This window comes from Colius striatus, chromosome 4 (assembly GCF_028858725.1).
Source record: "Colius striatus isolate bColStr4 chromosome 4, bColStr4.1.hap1, whole genome shotgun sequence".
In the NCBI taxonomy this organism is placed as follows: domain Eukaryota; kingdom Metazoa; phylum Chordata; class Aves; order Coliiformes; family Coliidae; genus Colius; species Colius striatus.
The window spans coordinates 7,173,148-7,191,154 of NC_084762.1; the positions used below are offsets into that span (position 1 = coordinate 7,173,148).

Below are 18,007 nucleotides of genomic sequence, written 5' to 3' on the forward strand. Positions count from 1 at the left end.
GTATCAGTGAGTTATAAATGGACACATTGCTGTACAACCTGATCTAGGTGAACCTGCTTCTGCAGGGAGGTTGGACTGGATGATCTCTAAAGGTTCCTCCAACCCCTACCACTCTATGGTTCTATAAAATCAGCATCACCTTGCACCTTGCCCTAGCTTTGAACACTCCAACTACATGTATTAGTTTTCATCATGTCCAGATTAATATTTGAATTGGATAAAGCTGATGAATTAGTGAAAGGCATCACATGCTTTAAAAAGCCTCCATTTACCACCAAATTAACTGTCCAATTTGCTAAGAAAGGGGGAAATCCATTTGATTGCAAGTAACAGACTTCACTTTTCTTTCACAAACTATTCTTTCTTGATTGTCCTCTCAAGGAAAAATCTCACAGAGTGCTAGAACTCCTCCACAGAGATGTGTAGTGATGATAAGAACACATTCTCAACACTCGGTGGGCAAAGTTTCACAACAGATAACTTCCAGAAATGACCTGCTGCTTTTCAGTCTTCAGCTCAGACATCATGAGTGGAGTCTAAAGCAGGCTGGAAGTCTGCAGCCTGCTTCATCATCCCTCACAAGAGCTGTATTTTTTCATTTACTTAGTTCATCAGGAGGCTTCCTGGGCATTTATTTCTAAAACTGATAAAAGTGATGAAGTTTTAAAGTGTGGTTAAGTGAGGACTGCAGGTCTTAGGGCTTTGGTGCTAAGGATATTGCTGGAAAGCATTTCTCATGAGCTCTCAAGTAGCTCACCAAGTTGCAGAAATGTGGAATGCCATCAAAGACTTCTTGCAGGAAAAGACTTGAGTTGCTGGCATTAGTTACTCTTATGTTTGAAGAGAAAACAGTTCACATGTCCAAAACATTCTGAAAGAGAGTGATAAAATGTTTACTCTGTGATGTTGGCTGGCTTATCCAGAAGGCTGAAGCAAGCTCTGCATACTTCAAACAGTTATCTCTACTGAAAATCCTCAGACTGAGCAAAGACACCAAATGATCTTCTCACTCCTAGGGGAAATTTCTTCAGATTTGAAGCACTGTACCATAAGGTAATGAGGGAAAGCTGCTGAAGTATGCCGTGCTTTTAGCTCAATATGTGGAGCCGTGTCTTTTCACATGTTCCTTTTTCATACTGTCTAATAATGCAGGGAGTTTTAACAGGAGAAAATCTAGTTAATATACACATCAAGTGATGAGCACCAAAGAACCCAAGCCTTACCAGAGATGATTTTATTACCTGTGGTGGAACTGAGTGGGCATATAACCTCTGGATGACTGTGTTTCTCATTTTTCCTGGGTAAATAAAACATCATGCTCCCATCAGCCACCGTGACCATGAATGATGCTACAGAATTGTCACGGTTTTTCTCTCACACTGAGACAATATTTTCTGTGGAGCCAGACTATATCATTTTTTCAAAGCACACATTCAAAAAGGACTATCCAGGATTTTGGACAGCCAGCAAAGTATACTCTGGTTCTTACTGACACCCGTGGCTCTTGTGATTCTTTCCAGTCTCAGAGAGTTGAGAAAGAATTGGCTCCTTCTCTTCAGCTTCCCATGCAGTGACCACAGGGGCACAGTGACACATTGTAAAACACGTGTGGTGCCACCACAGGCATGGGGACTCGTCCCAAACCCGAAAACATTTGTGTCACCGTGATTGATACTCAGCTCTGCAGCTGGCCAGCAAGAAGGAGGCTCATTACAATCAGCCAGGCTTGGAGTCAGCTCAATTCAAGCCAGCAGACCACCAAGATTCAGATTATACTTTATTACAGTGTCTGCCAAGCTAATGCTCACTATTGTATAAAGGAAAACTGCTCCAAAATGAAAAAAAAAGCAAACCCAACCCACAGAATTTAAGCCCTTTCACAACACAAACAATTTCACTTTCTTCAGAGCATTCACATCTGCAAGGCTTAAATCTCCAACGGAAAGAAACTTAAATTAACACTACCTAACCATGCAAATATGAGTCAACGTTTAATTTTCACATGAGGCACTAGCTAACAGCAGGCATTCAATCTGGAAAGAATTAAAACCACCAGAAGATGGGAAAATAGACATTCAAAACATACTTCAAATACTCAACACATCCCTAATCCAAGGGCAGGGTACACCAAAAGCCATTCAGCCTAAAAGGAAGCATTTGATAGTTCTGACATCCTTGCTGAGTCCAAGAATATCGTTAAAACCAAAGGTACTGAGGCACATCTACTCTTTTCATAATTGCTTTTAGTTTCCAGCAACAGTAAACTAGTAAATTACATAGTAACAAGTAAATATTTAACTGTATGACATCCAGTTATGTTGTTGGGGTTTTTTTTCCCCTAAAACCCCTACATACATTCATGTTAAAGTGAGTAAGAGATCTTAGTTGAAGAATAGGAACTAAGTTTCAGGTAGGTTCTAAATGAACAGACTGACATACAGGTATGATATTTCTAATTTGTATCCAAACATGAATCCTCACTGAAATATGAGCAAGTTTCCTTCCTTTCCCAGGGATCACTTCAATAGTGTTCTGAAGATGGATATTGACAGATCACTTTTTTGCTATCTCGTTGTGAAATCAGTACATTGGGAGTTCCTCCTGCATTTGAAGTCAGATTTAGGCACAGCAGCCCCGTGTCTCTTATCAGATAAAATGATGCCCACTGAAGCTTGTTACATACTTTTAAGTATAGGAGAGCAAAAAAATGTCTGGAATTATGCTGTACTATTTTTTCAGACCAAAGGAGGATACAAAAAGGCATTCCACAACATCAGTTTGAAAACAAAACTTCTGCTTGATCAATCTGAGCCTAATATGAACTTCCAGAGCTCTGTGGAATTTGTAGCATCAATTTGGTAGGCTGGAGTAAGTATAGAATCATAGAATGATAGTGGTTTGGAAGGGACCTTTAGAGATCTCATCTAGTCCAACCCCCCTGCAGAAGCAGGCTCACCTAGATCAGGAACATGCCCAGATGGGTCTTGAAGACCTCCAAGGAAGGAGCCTCCACACCCTCCCTGGATAGCCTGGGCCAGGGCTCCCTCAGCCTCACAGTGAAAAAGTAATGCTTTCATCAGATATGCTGAAAAAGCATTAAACTTCAGACTGCTATTTGAACACCACTGCTATAATTAATACAGTATGACCTTGTATAAACCTTGTAAGTTTGTTCTTGAATATGTAAAGTTGGAGTAACTGCACTGTGAAGAAAAAGTGAGGTGCTTAACTATCTGACACAGCAACACATTTACTTCTGTTGGTGCTTTTCCCTCAAGTACCTTCTGAATAAAAATACTACAGCAGCAATCAGAGGGCACTGATCTATTCATACAAAAGCTTCCCTCTCCCCCTGAATCTTAACATTACATTTTTATTTCAGCTACATTTCTGAAGAATTGCAGCATTCAGTAAGGAACAAGCTGTCTCTGGTATCTTGCAGAAAACCTCCTCCAAAATGATGCTTTACTGAGATGTGATCACTGTGCAGATTGGCTTGGGACTTTTTTCCAGACCTTTCATACATTTTCCACAGAATACTGACTCATTAATTTCCTGTGATTTTTCCTGGTTTAGTTTGTGGTTGGAGGACTAGGAATATGGCTGTGAACATTTACCTGTGGGCTAGTAAAAGTTTTAAGCCTTTTAAAAAAATGCATTCTGTACAGTTGGTGACTATGAATGTAGCCTGTCCGAAAGTTCTGAATTGGGTGCCTGCAACTTGATACACTCATTATCAACAACATCAATGCTACAACTGATTTTCAGAGCTGGTAAGTCAGTGATAGTCTAGAAATACTTAAAGCCTCTGAAAACCAGGCTCTTGTATCGATTAAAACACCTGTCATTAGGTAAATGCAACTTGAAGAGTTTACTACTTTCTATCTTGTTTTAAAAGACAACAAACAGTAGTTTAGCTCATTTTCCATCCTCTGAACTGTTTCCATATGGTATTCTGGAAGGCACTATTAAACTTATAAAAGAGAGTATTTCAAAATTCATTGTGTACAAGTAGTACAGAACTTCTGAGCTCACATTTAAATGTAAGCATGTATGACATGCAGCTTTAACCTGGAAAGACAAGATGTAGAAGCTATGATCATATTAAATTGGAAATGATCTGGTAGTCATTCTTACAGTACACGTCAGGAATCCTTCTCTGCTTCTTCAAAGTAGTGGAGAGCTGACATTAGTCTCTCAGTTTCTCCATAGCTTGTCACTGCTGGGACTCAGGAACATAAATGATATTGGTTTAGTAAGAACTTAAGTTCTAGTGAAAAGGGACTGAACTTCACAAAATAAGACACTAAAGTTAAACTTTTCCTTAGCTTTCTGACTAGGCTTTCCTCTGCACTTACTTTCAACTGAGGAGAGCTCTCAGAAGGACATGCATTTGTTTAACAATGGACACATCAGTATAACCCTGCTTAGGAACTCTCCAATTTGTTTGACATTCTCTTTGTGGACAAATGAGCTTTAACACGTTACAGAGGTATGCAACTCTGTAGACTATGTAAAACACAAAGTGTTTTGCCACATTCATAAAATGTAGCTACATAATTGGCTTCAAATCATCTTATCTGATGGTCCTTGGATGTTAATTCCATCAGCTTTGTAATTTTAATGGCTCAAAATGTATAAAAATCCACAACAGTGGTGATTACCCCTTTCCTCCAGGATAAGACTAGATTTGAAAAGGTTAAGAGGAGGAAAAACTGCAGGTTTGCCTTTGGACAGCTTCCTCTCTATCCTACCTCAGTATTGCTTTAGGTAGTTGTCTCCCATATGCCTTCTGCTGCTGGAACTGCTTGCACTAAAAGTCCCTCTCTTGGGTAGGCTGCCAGTGAAAACACACCATTAACATGAGTTTTGTCTTAACTCTGGATTCTGACAGTCTTCTTAATGGAGTGTGAGCTTTCTGTTCTTTGAGGCACAAGATGGCAAGGTCAGCCTGAGAAGAGCTTCTGAACTCTAGAAAACCCAAGGGAAATACTGAGATGGGTTGATGAGCCCAACATCTCTATATCCACTGCAGCATACACAGGGATGGATGAAGTGTGACTGTTCTATTGACAGGAGGAGAATCATAAAATCAGCAGCAAAGATCCTGGTCCTATTGTTAGAAGCCTGCCCTGTTTCTACCCAATCGAAGATGTTTGGAGCTTGCAACAGCCAGTAAAGACAGAAATGTGTTTTAATCTTTAGCCCTTTTATATCTTTATATACTCATAAACACACATATACATATGCATGTATGTACATGTATCACTTTAGTTTCTTGAAAAATGTTTAATAAACACGTTTCACACATATGTAAAGGAATGTTTCATCCCATATGTGTTTCCTTAGAAACAAAACAGATGATAATACAGTCTATGCTATTTATTTTACGCTGCACATACATCTTCTTTTGTTAGTATGCAGCAGAACATTATATCTAAAACAGATTATGGAATTTGCTAAGAATAGGAATCAATAGACTTCAGATGCATTAGAAAACTAGAGGAGAAAGAAGATGGTGGGATAAATGGATCAGCTGTAAATGTCTGAAACAGATTGTTGATCCACGAAACAGTTAAAAACCATTCTATACTCAAGCTTTGCAGTTAACACAAATTGTTTTAACAAGGTAATTCCTTCCTTCCAAAAGCTGATCTATCCAGACAATACTATTGGGTTAGTTACATTTATTTCATATTTTTAAAAGCACTTTTCCCCTTTGCTTTTTCTACTCTGAGAGCTTGCCACATGTTTTTCAGTTGAAAAATAATTCATGGTACTTTGTGAAAGGTTTGACAAGTATGAAAGCATGAAAATTTGAAAGGTATGGGGCTTTACAAACAAAATCTACTTGAATTACTCGCCCATCTAATTTCTAATCAATTAATGTGGGAGAGAGAAATATTTTAATGGATCTTTCATTTTCACAATTGCCCCCGTACCTTCAATGTATGATGAAGAATTAAACAGAACATGGAAAAAAGTAAAAGAGAGAGTTTTATGATTTCATATCTAAAAACAGATTAGAAGCTTAAACAGGAAATTGTTAAAACTCTTTAAAGTCCTTGGATGACATACTTTTAACTTAATTAATCTTAAATCCATAGAAAAACATTTCGTCTGGGATTTTTTCAAATAGTCTTTGGAGAGAGACTTAGTTTTGCAATAGGTAAGCTTGATGCTTCAGGTTGTGATAGTATTATGTGCGACATCATTTGTGACAGCATCACAAATCCTGTTGATTTTTGTATTGCAGACTAGGGGTTCTACACCCCTCTACAAACAACTGCAATTCCAGAATTGGTTTTCGCCTGATTTTCCCTAATAAGTGTAAATGAATCGACACTATAAACCAAAGACATGGTATTTCCCTAACACAAATCAAGCAGTCACAGCTGAAATACAAAAGGAAAAAAACCTTAAGTCAAACTTTCTCAGAACTTAACGAGGTAAGGTATTAGTATCTCAGTGGGGAGGCAAGTAAATTAGGTGATTACTATAATACACACCACACTGAGGTCTGGCAATTTATGAAGATGAATATTAAGATTAAATTTATAAGTGATGGGTTTAACGCTGTATTTAGAGCTTTGAATTATCTAAACCATTTCCAAGTATTCAAGATATGTATAACTAGAATGGTAGGGGTTGGAAGGGACCATTAGAGATCATCTAGTCCAACCACACAACCAAAGGCAAGGAGGAGTGAATCTGCCCCCCTCAAATCCTCTGGTGTATTTGCTACTGTTAAACCTTATGTAATACAACCTGATGTCCTTAAAATCTGTCAATATTGCAGATTCAGAAACAGTTGTCAGGTATTCTGAACAGCACTACTTTTCCAATGATACTGAGCACTGACACTGATAAATCCTGACCAACTGAATTTTAACCAGTGACCCTTCAAAAACCAGCTCCAGCAAAAGGAGAAAAAGCAAACAGTAGAGGACAACCAAACCAGAATCCTCTGCCATGGAAGATGACAATGGACTTTCCATTTACCAAAGAAACACAGCAATATCTCAGCCAGCAAATACATCTTTTTGATTTACGTTACTTCCCTTGTCCGTTGAGATCCTGAAATGGAAACATGAGGCTTGTCACTAGTCACATGTGGAAAGTGTGAGCACTGTTCTGTTTACTGGGGGTGGTGGGTATTTAAGGAATGCTAGCTAAGGTACTACCTGCACAGAGTATGTGCTACTCTGTCTCCACAGAACTTTCTAAGCTTTTCTTTTGGACATTTGCTGTTTCCTCCAGGCTACAGCCCCATTATTTTATATGAATTCGACACAACAATCCAGTTGTCATCTCAGAGGTTAACTTACCCTTTTCTCTCTTGCAGAAACTGAAACTTCACATTTTGTTCATGGAGAGAGATTTTCAACAATGACTGGGGAAAGGTAAACTGGGGAAAGGTAAGAAAGTTCCTGCTGGTGTGAAGCAAAAGGAAGTTCCACCCTCTCCAAATGCTCTGGCTCTGCGATGGAGTACCCACACAAAATAAATGGGATGAAATTATCTAAAGAGGATGCATGAAGGCCAAATTAAGTATCTGAAGCCATAAGAGAAGATGCATCTGGGAAACAGGGTGGGTTTGATATCAGAAAGATATTAAAAAACCAGACTATGGTTGAAGGGCCTGGATTTAGATGGAGGACCAACATGCTCAGGACAGCTGTTTTTGCTGCTGTTAAAACTACCTGGGAAGGATTCAAGAGTTACAATGTGCACAGTCTTTTGCAGGCAGATATGAGCTTATTTTGCACGAGTTGACCAAAAGCCATTCTGCTATGACAGCGTACGATCAAGCACTTGGTAGTGAGCCTTGCTGCAAAGCAGTGTGTATTAGATCAGGCAATGTACCATTCTCATGAGGCCCCAAGTCCTCAGGCTGCCCCAGAGTGCAGACTACATCAGTTTGCAAATGGGCACATACATAAACTCACAAAAAAAACCAACCAATCAATCAAAAACCAAAGATTTCAAGACCAATGTGCAATGAATCCATCAATTATGAGGTAGGAAGAACTGAGGTTTGCAGAATCAGGGATGGACATCAGTCCCTGAAAAGCAGTTGGGAAAAATTAACAAGAAGATAGAGCCTATGGTGTGGGGAGACCAACACTAGACATGCCTGTTCAGAGAAACATTCAGAAAGCCCTAAATTTTTAATGGACACTTCATTCATAGGTAGCTCTTTGACTGAGACAGGTTCAACTGAAAGTCCCTTCCAACCTCTACCATTCTATGACTCTATGTATGAAGTGGTACAGGTCTTTATGGAATGACTTCTGTCACAGTGATTTGAGCATCTTTTTTTCCAGCAGTTTGAACACAATGCAACACAATTACACTACCACCCCTTCCAAACCAATACAACTCAGGTACAAATGTCTAGCTTCAGTCACATATCCCAACACAGCTGGTAATTGCACGTACATACCTGTATTTAAGGCCAATACAAGTACATTTGCAATATGGGAGTCACTGCCTCCTATCTTTCATTCACTACCAATTACATATAAACCATCAATAATAACTACATTTTCCCTTAAACTTTTCAAGTATTACTTCTGAAAGAGTGACATTTTGCTTGATGAAACAGCACAAAGACAAAAAAGTCCTTGCTGTAGATATCTGCTGCCTTGGATGCAGCATACAACATATATTGTGTAACGAATACATATTATTCACCTAACAATTTTCCAGTGATGTTGGTAAAAATATGAATGAATCCATTTTCATGTCTCTCATCTCCAACATATCAAGACAATAAAAAAGCAAAGCTTAAAGGAATTTACCCTGTATATCAAAATATTTCATTACAATGCTATGGATTGGAATTCAGAAATTGCTAAGGCTCAGTCCTGTTGTAAAGTTTTGACAGAACTCATTTCTATTCTCACATCTACAGTGAGTTTTAGGAAGGGACAGATCACACTGCACATATTTATGTAAGTACACCTTGGTGTTTCATATACAACATAAATGAACATACTTCTTAAGGATCTATTTAAGTATGTGAGTTGTGCCATGTTAAATTGGTGGCTCTTTTATTGAAATTCGTTTCACAGAGAAGAAAAAAAATCCACTTTATATGTTTCTCATAACTCCAGTAATGGCATCTGGAACCTGTAAGGCATGTTAACTGTTTTGTGAGCGTCTTCATTACTTTTTGTGCTGATTAAATTGGGTGGAATAGCGAGAACATATTGACTTCGCTTAAGCAACTGGGGAAATGGGACAAGCCTACAAGGAGAAAAACATCTGTAATATAGAAGCTTGGATGAGAAGATTGGTCAAAGCTGCTGAAAAAAAAAAATAGAAACCCCACAGCAGTGCTTCTAGAGATTGCTTTTCAAAGGGCCTGAAGCTTGTTTTCTAATTAATTTCCAACTTTGAGTTTACAGCCCTGAAAGTCATAGTCTCTGCTGACGTACAAACCAATTATTTACTTTACAGCTGTCTAAGTATGAGAAATACCAACTCAAGCCAAGGGAAGATGATTAAGGCAAAGCAAATATCTTGCAGTACTCACCTTAGGCACCCAGTGGCATTACGCAGCACCTGTGATGAATGGAGTTGTATTTTGTGATCATCCTGGAGCGGAGAGTTTTCCCATCCAGAGTGAGGGATGATCACTGCATTGGTCAACACTGCGAGGGCATCCTGGATGATTGGCATTTTCAGTGCATCGCAGGAGGATAAGTTCCAGAGAACTCCTATAAAATAAGCAGCAAACCAAAACAAAAAAAAGTGCAAATGACTAATAATTTACACCCTCAAGATTGAATTGGTTTTGTTTTGTTCTTGAAAAACCCCCTACACAACATTTCACAGCATTGGTGTGTTTAATAAAGGTGCTTCTGTCAAACCCCTCTCCCGCTAACTACATTGTAAAGGAAGTTGGATGACAACTGGGAATATAGCTTTGAGTACACAAGTAGTCACGGCAACACTGGAAATCTCTCAGAGCTAAGCCTAAAAACTGAGCTGCTCATTATGATCTAGGCCTGTTTAGGCTGTGAACTGCACATGGAATGAAGGAGCATTAAGTCTTCAACTTCAGATTTCTTCTTTAATAAAAGTAATAAAAAGCAATAGCAGGAAATAGGTTCAGACTTCTACTATCACTGTTGACATATACACACTGAGAGAACAAAACCCCAACTGTGATCCTCAGTGTAATGAAAGTAACTGCCTAGGCAATATGTACTACAAGCAAGAGACTTCCTTCACAACCTGATCCAGGAGTATGGTATTATCCTGGCATTCAACAAGTCATTTTTTAAGTATTTCTCTACACAAAGTGACAGAATACTATTGTTTTTGTGCAGAAACAACCACCTTAATAGTGCAACTCACAGGGAGATTTACTGGAATTTAAAAATAAACCAAAATCCACTTGTGTTCAAAACTCATGATGTGCCAAAGAAAAGGAAGAGCAACCAAGAGCCAAAGCTTTCTGAGCACAGCTGCAAAGATCAGGGCCACTGCAGATGTGCCACACAGAAAGCAGGTGAGAAATTGTTGGGGGCAAAAGAGATCCTGCTTTTCATTTCCTTGTATATATTTGTATATTTCCTGGAAAAGCATGTCCAATTTTTGTGCTGTGCCAAGGGTCTGCTGCTGCTGGGCAGCTACTAGTGCTGCTTTTTTCCTGCAGAAACTGACAGAATTTAGCTACAGACCAAAAAAGAACCCAAAAGGGCAAAAATGAGAATACCATTCATTTTTTTTTTTTCATTTAAGAATTGTTAACTTTAAAGGGAAAAAGAGTCTTTGTTTGAATTTTGTCCTGAATGTCTTTATGAAAAGTAAGAGCATATTTGAAGGAATTAAGACCTCCATGGAGATATTTGTACTTGCTTTTCTACAACCTGTTCTTGGTGAGCCTTATTGGCACAATTACCATTCCTGAAATACCTAGTATTTTGCTGGTTTTAGTCAGTACAAGCAACAATGTGGTTGCCTTTTTTAAACATTTTTCTAGACAGGTGTAAATAATGTGCATGGAAGTAGAGAATCAGAATAAAAATCTTTGCCCTTTCAAGGTACCATTTTGTTCTTACGCGAGACAATGTGCTGTTTCTTTGTGAAGTCCTACTTTGGAATTGAAGCAGAAAAAGAGTGCTTTGATAGCAACAAAACAGTACTTTGGGCTTCAACAACTAGCTATAAACTAGAAAAGCAGAAGAAAATACAAAAGAAACAAACATAAGAGCCCTGTCTGGCACAATGCTTAAAAATACGTATTTCTATGTTATTTTCTATTCAGTCTAGGCTCTTGCTAATTAAAAGCAAACTCACATATACAACATGATAGTTGGTATTCAATAATAATTGAGAAACCCAGAACTATTCTTTCAAGCTCTTTTTTCTCCTATTTAAAATCCACTTGACACTGCACAGGAGCCTTTGCTCAGTAAACTGCCGCAGTAACAGATGAGCTCCAAATCCAAATAAAAACCTAGACGTTCACCCAAGAGACAAAAAATGGGGTCTGCTTTCACTAACTGGAAATTAAACTTGCACAGTAAGAGGGTGAAAGGATCACCAGGCTAAATTAGTTGCTCTGCCTTCTCCTAAAATGACTGTAAGTCAAGGCAGAATCAAGCAAAACTGCACTGCCCAGTAAGCCTGACACTGTCTTCAAAGTTTTCGCACTGCACACACATTTCTAAGGAGTACTATACCCTTCTTTTACCCTAGAATAATGTGTTTTGTCTAACTGTAAGCTTTGAACACTACCAATCCCATTAGTGAAAAAACAGAAATGAAATTATCTCCCAAGTAGTGTAGTCTGCTCATTGCTGAGGTTGGCATTTTAAGTGCCTCCTTGTACCCTTCCTTAATTAAGGATTTGCAATTACGAAAGGGCACTGGCAATTTACTTCCCATTACTTTTGCTGAGGACGACCTGGAGTTAGATTTATGTGGCATCTAAGAAGAAGATCCATTCCCTTGACTTTGCAAGGGGAAGCAATAAAAAAAAGAAATCTTTTACCTGAGATATTCTATTATGGAGATACCTCTTCCCCATATGACTCTGAACATATTTTTTTAAGCATGTATGCATTATGTGCTCCTTAAGACTACAGTAAGGAGATGGTCACTGAGATCATTTGCCACTTTACTCTGAAAGACCCAACTGAACTTGGTTTTTGAGCACAATAAGTCTGGAATAGCCTCAGAGGTGCCTCACCTGCTCCCTAGTTCAATTGTATGTCATCATCTGCCCACAAGAAGGGAAGGGATCAGACTAGGCATATGAGTGATTCATCACTAATAGTGGGACCCATCCTGCTGCACACAGATTGGAAGGGAGCTGTTAATCCAACACCTCAGCAGTCCAACTCAAGGATTTAGCATCCACAGACTGACTCTTGGGAGAGAGGGGAAATAAGGAACTAATCAGATCAGCATTGAGCAGCTCTTACTCCATCACTTGTGTTCACAGTATCTTATCTTCTTATTTTTAAGGCTGTAAAGCATTGAAACCAGGCATTTTGCTCTCCTACCTGCAAATCATTTCAGGTTGTGTTGGATTCGTTGTAGAAAGAAAAAAACTAGCTACTCCAGACTGACTACATTTATTTGCAAGTGGAAGTTTTTCACTCTTACATATAACAAACTGAAGCAATATTATGGTTTAAACCCCAGTCAGCAACTAAGCACCACACTAAAACCCAAACCAAGCACTGTACCAGCTACTGGGAAGAAAATTAACTCTATCCCAGCCAAAACCAGGGTAAGCACGTGGAAAAAGTGTCTTGTAAACTCATTTTGAGTTTAAAACAAAGGAGAAACTGGTACTGAAGGCATTCAGCTGATTGATTGTAGTTGGAAGATGGATTTGGGGTCTGAGTACTAATTACCAGACACCAGATGAAGAACTCGTGGAGGAGTTTATGAGAACGCTTGCTATGGAGACCTTGCTCTATCAAGTTTCATCTTCTGGAGTAGCTTATCAGAGGACATGTGTCTACTATATTCCACAGGTTACTTAATACACTAAGAGTAAATCATCTGTTCCATGACCACCTTTCACAGATTTTGGCAATCAAGTTAAAAAACTAGCTGTAAGTTTTGGAAAAGGTTATAATCAACCTTTTTCAAAGACATCACTGCACAGATAGAGTTCGTAAGGAAAACTACTCATGGATCTTAGTTAAGGCAATTTAAGAATGTTGCACTGGAAGAAGGTACTGAGAAAATAGAGAACAAGAAGGAAACTTTATCTTTCTCTTAGCCAAATCCAGAATATTGAAGACAAGACCAACCCTTTTAAAAGCACTGCAGATAGAGCTTATCCACTTTCGGCATAGAAAGAGATAACTTTTTGACATGAATTGACTTAAGCTGCTGCAATAGACACTGCATCACTCACCCTAAGGGAGCAAAGCAAAATACTTAAAAAATTTGAAGTCCCTCATCTTAATGGAGCAGTTTGAGCCAAACTCACCCTGATCACATTCTTCAATGCATTTTTTAAGCCAGTGTTTTACTTAGAACTAGTTCTTGCATATGTATATCTATAGTCAGACATAATTAAAGACCTGATGAGCCACATATTAGGTTTATTCCATCCAAAGTTAAGAAAACAGAGATCATGCACTCCTATGCAAAAAAAAGATCACCCTAGCAAGAGAGCACATGGGAAATCAGGAAAGTTTAGACATTTATTCAGTGCATGATCTAATGCTACCTCAGATTATGACTTTATATATATATAAACAAGCCTATTAGAACAACTTAGACTACAAATGGAAACCATGAAACTAGAAAAGTCAGCTTTTCTAAAAAGCATTGCCCCTGCCACACTGCCACTACATATTTTTGTTTTTCTACAATGCTGTGAATGATGTAATTTGCCAAAGAAATTATAGCCTAAAAGGATCATCAGTAAACAGATATTACTGGGAGAATGCAGACTTTGATTCTTCTTAATTTGGTACATTTAAATCAACCTTAAACTTATACTAATATCTTATTTATTTGGTATTCTCTGTAAAAACAAAAATCTCAAAGTCTTCCAACTCATCTAAGTTTTTCTTTTCCATCTTAATAGTTTGGTCATGAAGTGATGCAGAATGCCATCTGCTAGTGTTGGGAGCTTGCATCCCAGGAAGAGCAAACATGGGTTTGCAGGCTCATTTGCTTATAGGTTGAAGGCACACGGGTACCACAGGGAGCTTCCCTCATGAATCTGACAATTAAGATTGAAATCTGAGAGGTAAATACCCTACCCAGAAGCCAAGAACAAAGGATCTTTTGCCGGACTCCTTAGGAAAAGCATCTTTTACCCCAAGCTCTAAAGCACTACATGATTTGCTGGCTCTTACTGTAGCTTTGACACTCAGAGTCTCCTGTAACTGCAAGGCTGCTCTACAGAGCGGAGCTGGATCCTCTCCATGGCAGCAAGGTGTGGGCTCCTGAGGAATTAGAGTAGTTCTGCTGTAAAGATGCTGAATCCCAACCACAACATTTTTTTATTACAAACTGCAAGATGACTTCACACCCTGCTGAGCTGTCAAGGTGAGGAAATGGTCTCAGTAACAGACTTTCTGTAGGAAACAAAAAAGTAGCTGATTTAAATTCTGGCACCTGAACAATTTGCAGCTCATAAGACAGCTCATTAAAAGCACTCTATAAAAGTAAGTTTAAAATTGGCATAACAGAGGAGGAAGTTTCACCAATTTTCTTGACATATTTTTTAATCTGGTTACTGAATGCATACCTATGTGCAGCCTCCTCTGATTCTCTTACTTGCACACAGGTGGTTTCCCATCTGTGTGTAAGATGACCCATGAAAAGTGCACATGGAGAAAGACTGGGTTTTAGTCATAAGCAGACAGGAGTTCAAGAAACAGTAAGTAAAGATGCAGCCATATGAATTTTTTTCCTTTTGCAGCCACTCATATGCTTATGATGACTTCCACAAATGAACACAGCTTGATCTTGACTACATGTAAGTACTTGACTACACTGAATACAAGTAATATAAACATTTCCTCTGAAAAGCTAACTTTTTTTCTCAACTACTGCTCTTTTCATTCCAAAATTACATCTATGGTTTCATTAAAACAAAAAGAGAGGCCAATTTTACCATTGCTTGCAAACAAATTCTGCCCAGACTTTGGTGTTGAGGTGAGGGAGCCCTGGCACAGGTTGCCCAGGGAGGGTGTGGAGGCTCCTTCTTGGGAGGTTTCCAAACCCACCTGGGCAAGTTCCTGTGCCACTTGCTCAAGAGGAACCTGCTTTAGCAAGGGGTTGTGCTGGATGTGCTCTAGAGGTCCCTTCCAACCCACTACTATTCTGGGATTCTGTGAAGCAACTCAACTTCAGAGGTCTCATCACAGCAATACAAACCCTCTGGCTTGTTATGGGCAACAACATGTTTAGTGAGCTACAGTTACTTTAAGGTTTTACAGAGAGTCTTAAAAAATTGCTATTGCATCATCCTAATTTTTAGAAAATACTTCTAAATATCTCTTGTACTTAAATATCTCTTTGTGCTTCTCCAGACTAATAAGCTGACATTTCAGAGGCAGTGGATGTGCTCTAACAAGGCATTGCCGTGTAAGAAGGAACACTGCTGTACTTCACAGTACAAATCCACAGTCTGGCAGAGCCTAAATTTCAGATTTCAGCATCACCTACAGAAAACATTGTCAGCATTTGCAAAAATGGGGATATGATTTGAAAACAAATGCAGAGCATTTGCCCACTGAGAAACCACTTACTGAGACATCAGATCTTTGAAGCCATTTTCCTTGCAAAGCTGGAAGGTAAAAGGCTACACAGTTTACACCCAGAAGTCGTGGTGAAACACATTTCCAACCTATAGGCTACGATACCTTTAGGAAATTCCAGAGCCATTCAAAACACACCCTGTTTATCTTAGATTTAGCAAATCTAAAAGTAATTTAATAAACTGTGTAATTTGGCTTCAGAAATGATGCTGTCTTACCAAATATTGTTTATGCAAACAATATTGATAGTTCAAATGAATCATTTTACACAAAATCTATTACAATTCCCTAACTCTTAGACAATCTTTGCCCCTTTTCTCAATATGCTGTCACTATTTTAGTTCTGAAAAAAGGGAGAACCCCCTGATGGGATTTGTTGTTTTCATGAAAAGGTATTCTCAACATGTTCTGAATTATCAGATTAACTACTTCACCTCCTGCTGCTCCCAGTTAAATAAGGAGGGGTTTTTAAATAGATGCTTTCTAAAATCTCCTGCCCAGCTTTCTTAGCAACAGGCTAAGGCACTGATTTAGTGTGTGTTACATTGGAAGTATTGTTACAGATAAAGGAGAATGTAATGAAACAAGTGATACAAAACTATCCTCAGGCTCACAGTTCTTTTCCCTGGAGGTGAAGAGGGCAGAGCTAGAATAAGTCACTGGAGTGCCAAGGTCTGAGCTGGGAGCAGTGCCATGCCCCTGGCAGGGTAGTCTTTCTCTCTTAGTGGTCTCTTTGGAAGTGGTTTCATCAATTTTCCCATCACAGCCTGTGTCCTCCTTTCTGCTTCCCAGGCAAATTCCCATTCACTTGCCTTGAATTTACCACTCTCAGACCCAGTACAAAACCCAAGACAGTCCCTCACAGAATCCCAGAATGGTGGGGGTTGGAAGGGACCACTAGAGCTCACCCAGTCCAATCCCCTGCTAAAGCAGGTTCCCCTCAATCAGGGGACACAGGAACATGTTCAGGTGGGTTTGGAAACTTCCAGAGAAGGGAGACTTCATATCTTCCCTGAGCAGCCTGTGCCAGTACTCTCTCATCTGAAAAACAAAGCAGTTTCTCCTCATGTTGCAGTGGAACTTGCTGTGTTCCAGCTTGTGCCTGTTATCCCTTGTTCTGTCACTGGGCACTAAAGAAAAAAGACTAGCCCTATCCTCTCGACACACATCCTTTAGGTATTTGTAAGTGTTGATGAGGTCCCTCCTCAGTCTTGTCCAGGCTGAACAGTCCCAGGTCCTGCAGCCTTTCCTCATTAAGAGAGATGTTCTAGTCTCTTAATTATCCTGGTAGCCCTAAAGAAATTGTGTTGGGGCACTTAGACCTTTAGCTTGATGAACTCTAGCAACCACTTCTGCAGACCAAGTGCCTTCAATTTTTTTGCTTAGACTGCTCAGCTGTGTGGCACAAGCTTAATTTTATCAAGGTAGCAGTAACAATAGTCTTCCGGTTCAAGAAATCCTTGGTTTCCCTTTTTCCCTATAAGAAGGTTTAAAAGGTAATAGCAATTGACCATGAACTATTCAATGCAAAGTCTGAGCAGTGAGGTGAGATGAAATGCATCCTTTTGCTGCAGACTAAGATTTGCAGGAGACTGGATGGTAGTTTGGCATTGCACTTGAATGGTTCAAGCACTGGTTCACAAAGCTCTGGGCAGAGGCTGAAGAATGCTTTGATTAAAAGTATCTAAAGAACTCCAAGAACATTATGTAATGTTTGGGAACTGAAGAGGCTTTTATACTTGAGGAACGAAAAGCTAAAGAAAATATACTGTGCTTGGTAAGGTTTACCAAGCTAGGGTTTACTGTGCTAGGGTTTGTTTAATGTTATTACAGAGAATTTGTTTATCTGCTGAGGAGAAACTAAGCAAGAAATGAACACTTTTTCTTGCCAAAATCAAAACAAGCACTTCTGAAAGATGTTTTATGCTAGCAGTCATCTACCTCCATGTTTAACCTTCCTCATTTCCTTGACTTGATAGGAGATAGTGATTGGATATTGGAGGCAGAGCAGAAGCTGATTCACGGAGCTGCAGATGAAGAGGCATTTGTATACTTTCTGCATTTACCCCATGTCTCTCTTTAACTACATAGAGTTATGAGCCCCAAATGGTATTTGGCAGTTTGATTTTCTCAGCTAAGCATATATTGAACAAAATTTACATCAACCTTGTAGCAGCAGTATTACCATGGTTACAGTATCTTAACTATTTAAGCACATAGGTGGCTTCTCACATCGTCTGTTTCAAAGT

The 18,007-nt window shown here is 39.1% G+C and overlaps 1 protein-coding gene across 3 annotated transcripts in view; it reads right to left on the reverse strand.

The window, feature by feature from the left end:
* CTNND2 (catenin delta 2) overlaps window positions 1–18,007 on the reverse strand; it is a 496,550-nt gene that overhangs the window by 112,582 nt on the left and 365,961 nt on the right. For all 3 annotated transcript variants that reach the window (XM_061994768.1, XM_061994770.1, XM_061994769.1), the window contains one exon: window positions 9,542–9,725. In XM_061994768.1, coding sequence (XP_061850752.1) covers window positions 9,542–9,725 — 184 coding nt within the window. The remainder of the gene's footprint in view (window positions 1–9,541; window positions 9,726–18,007) is intronic.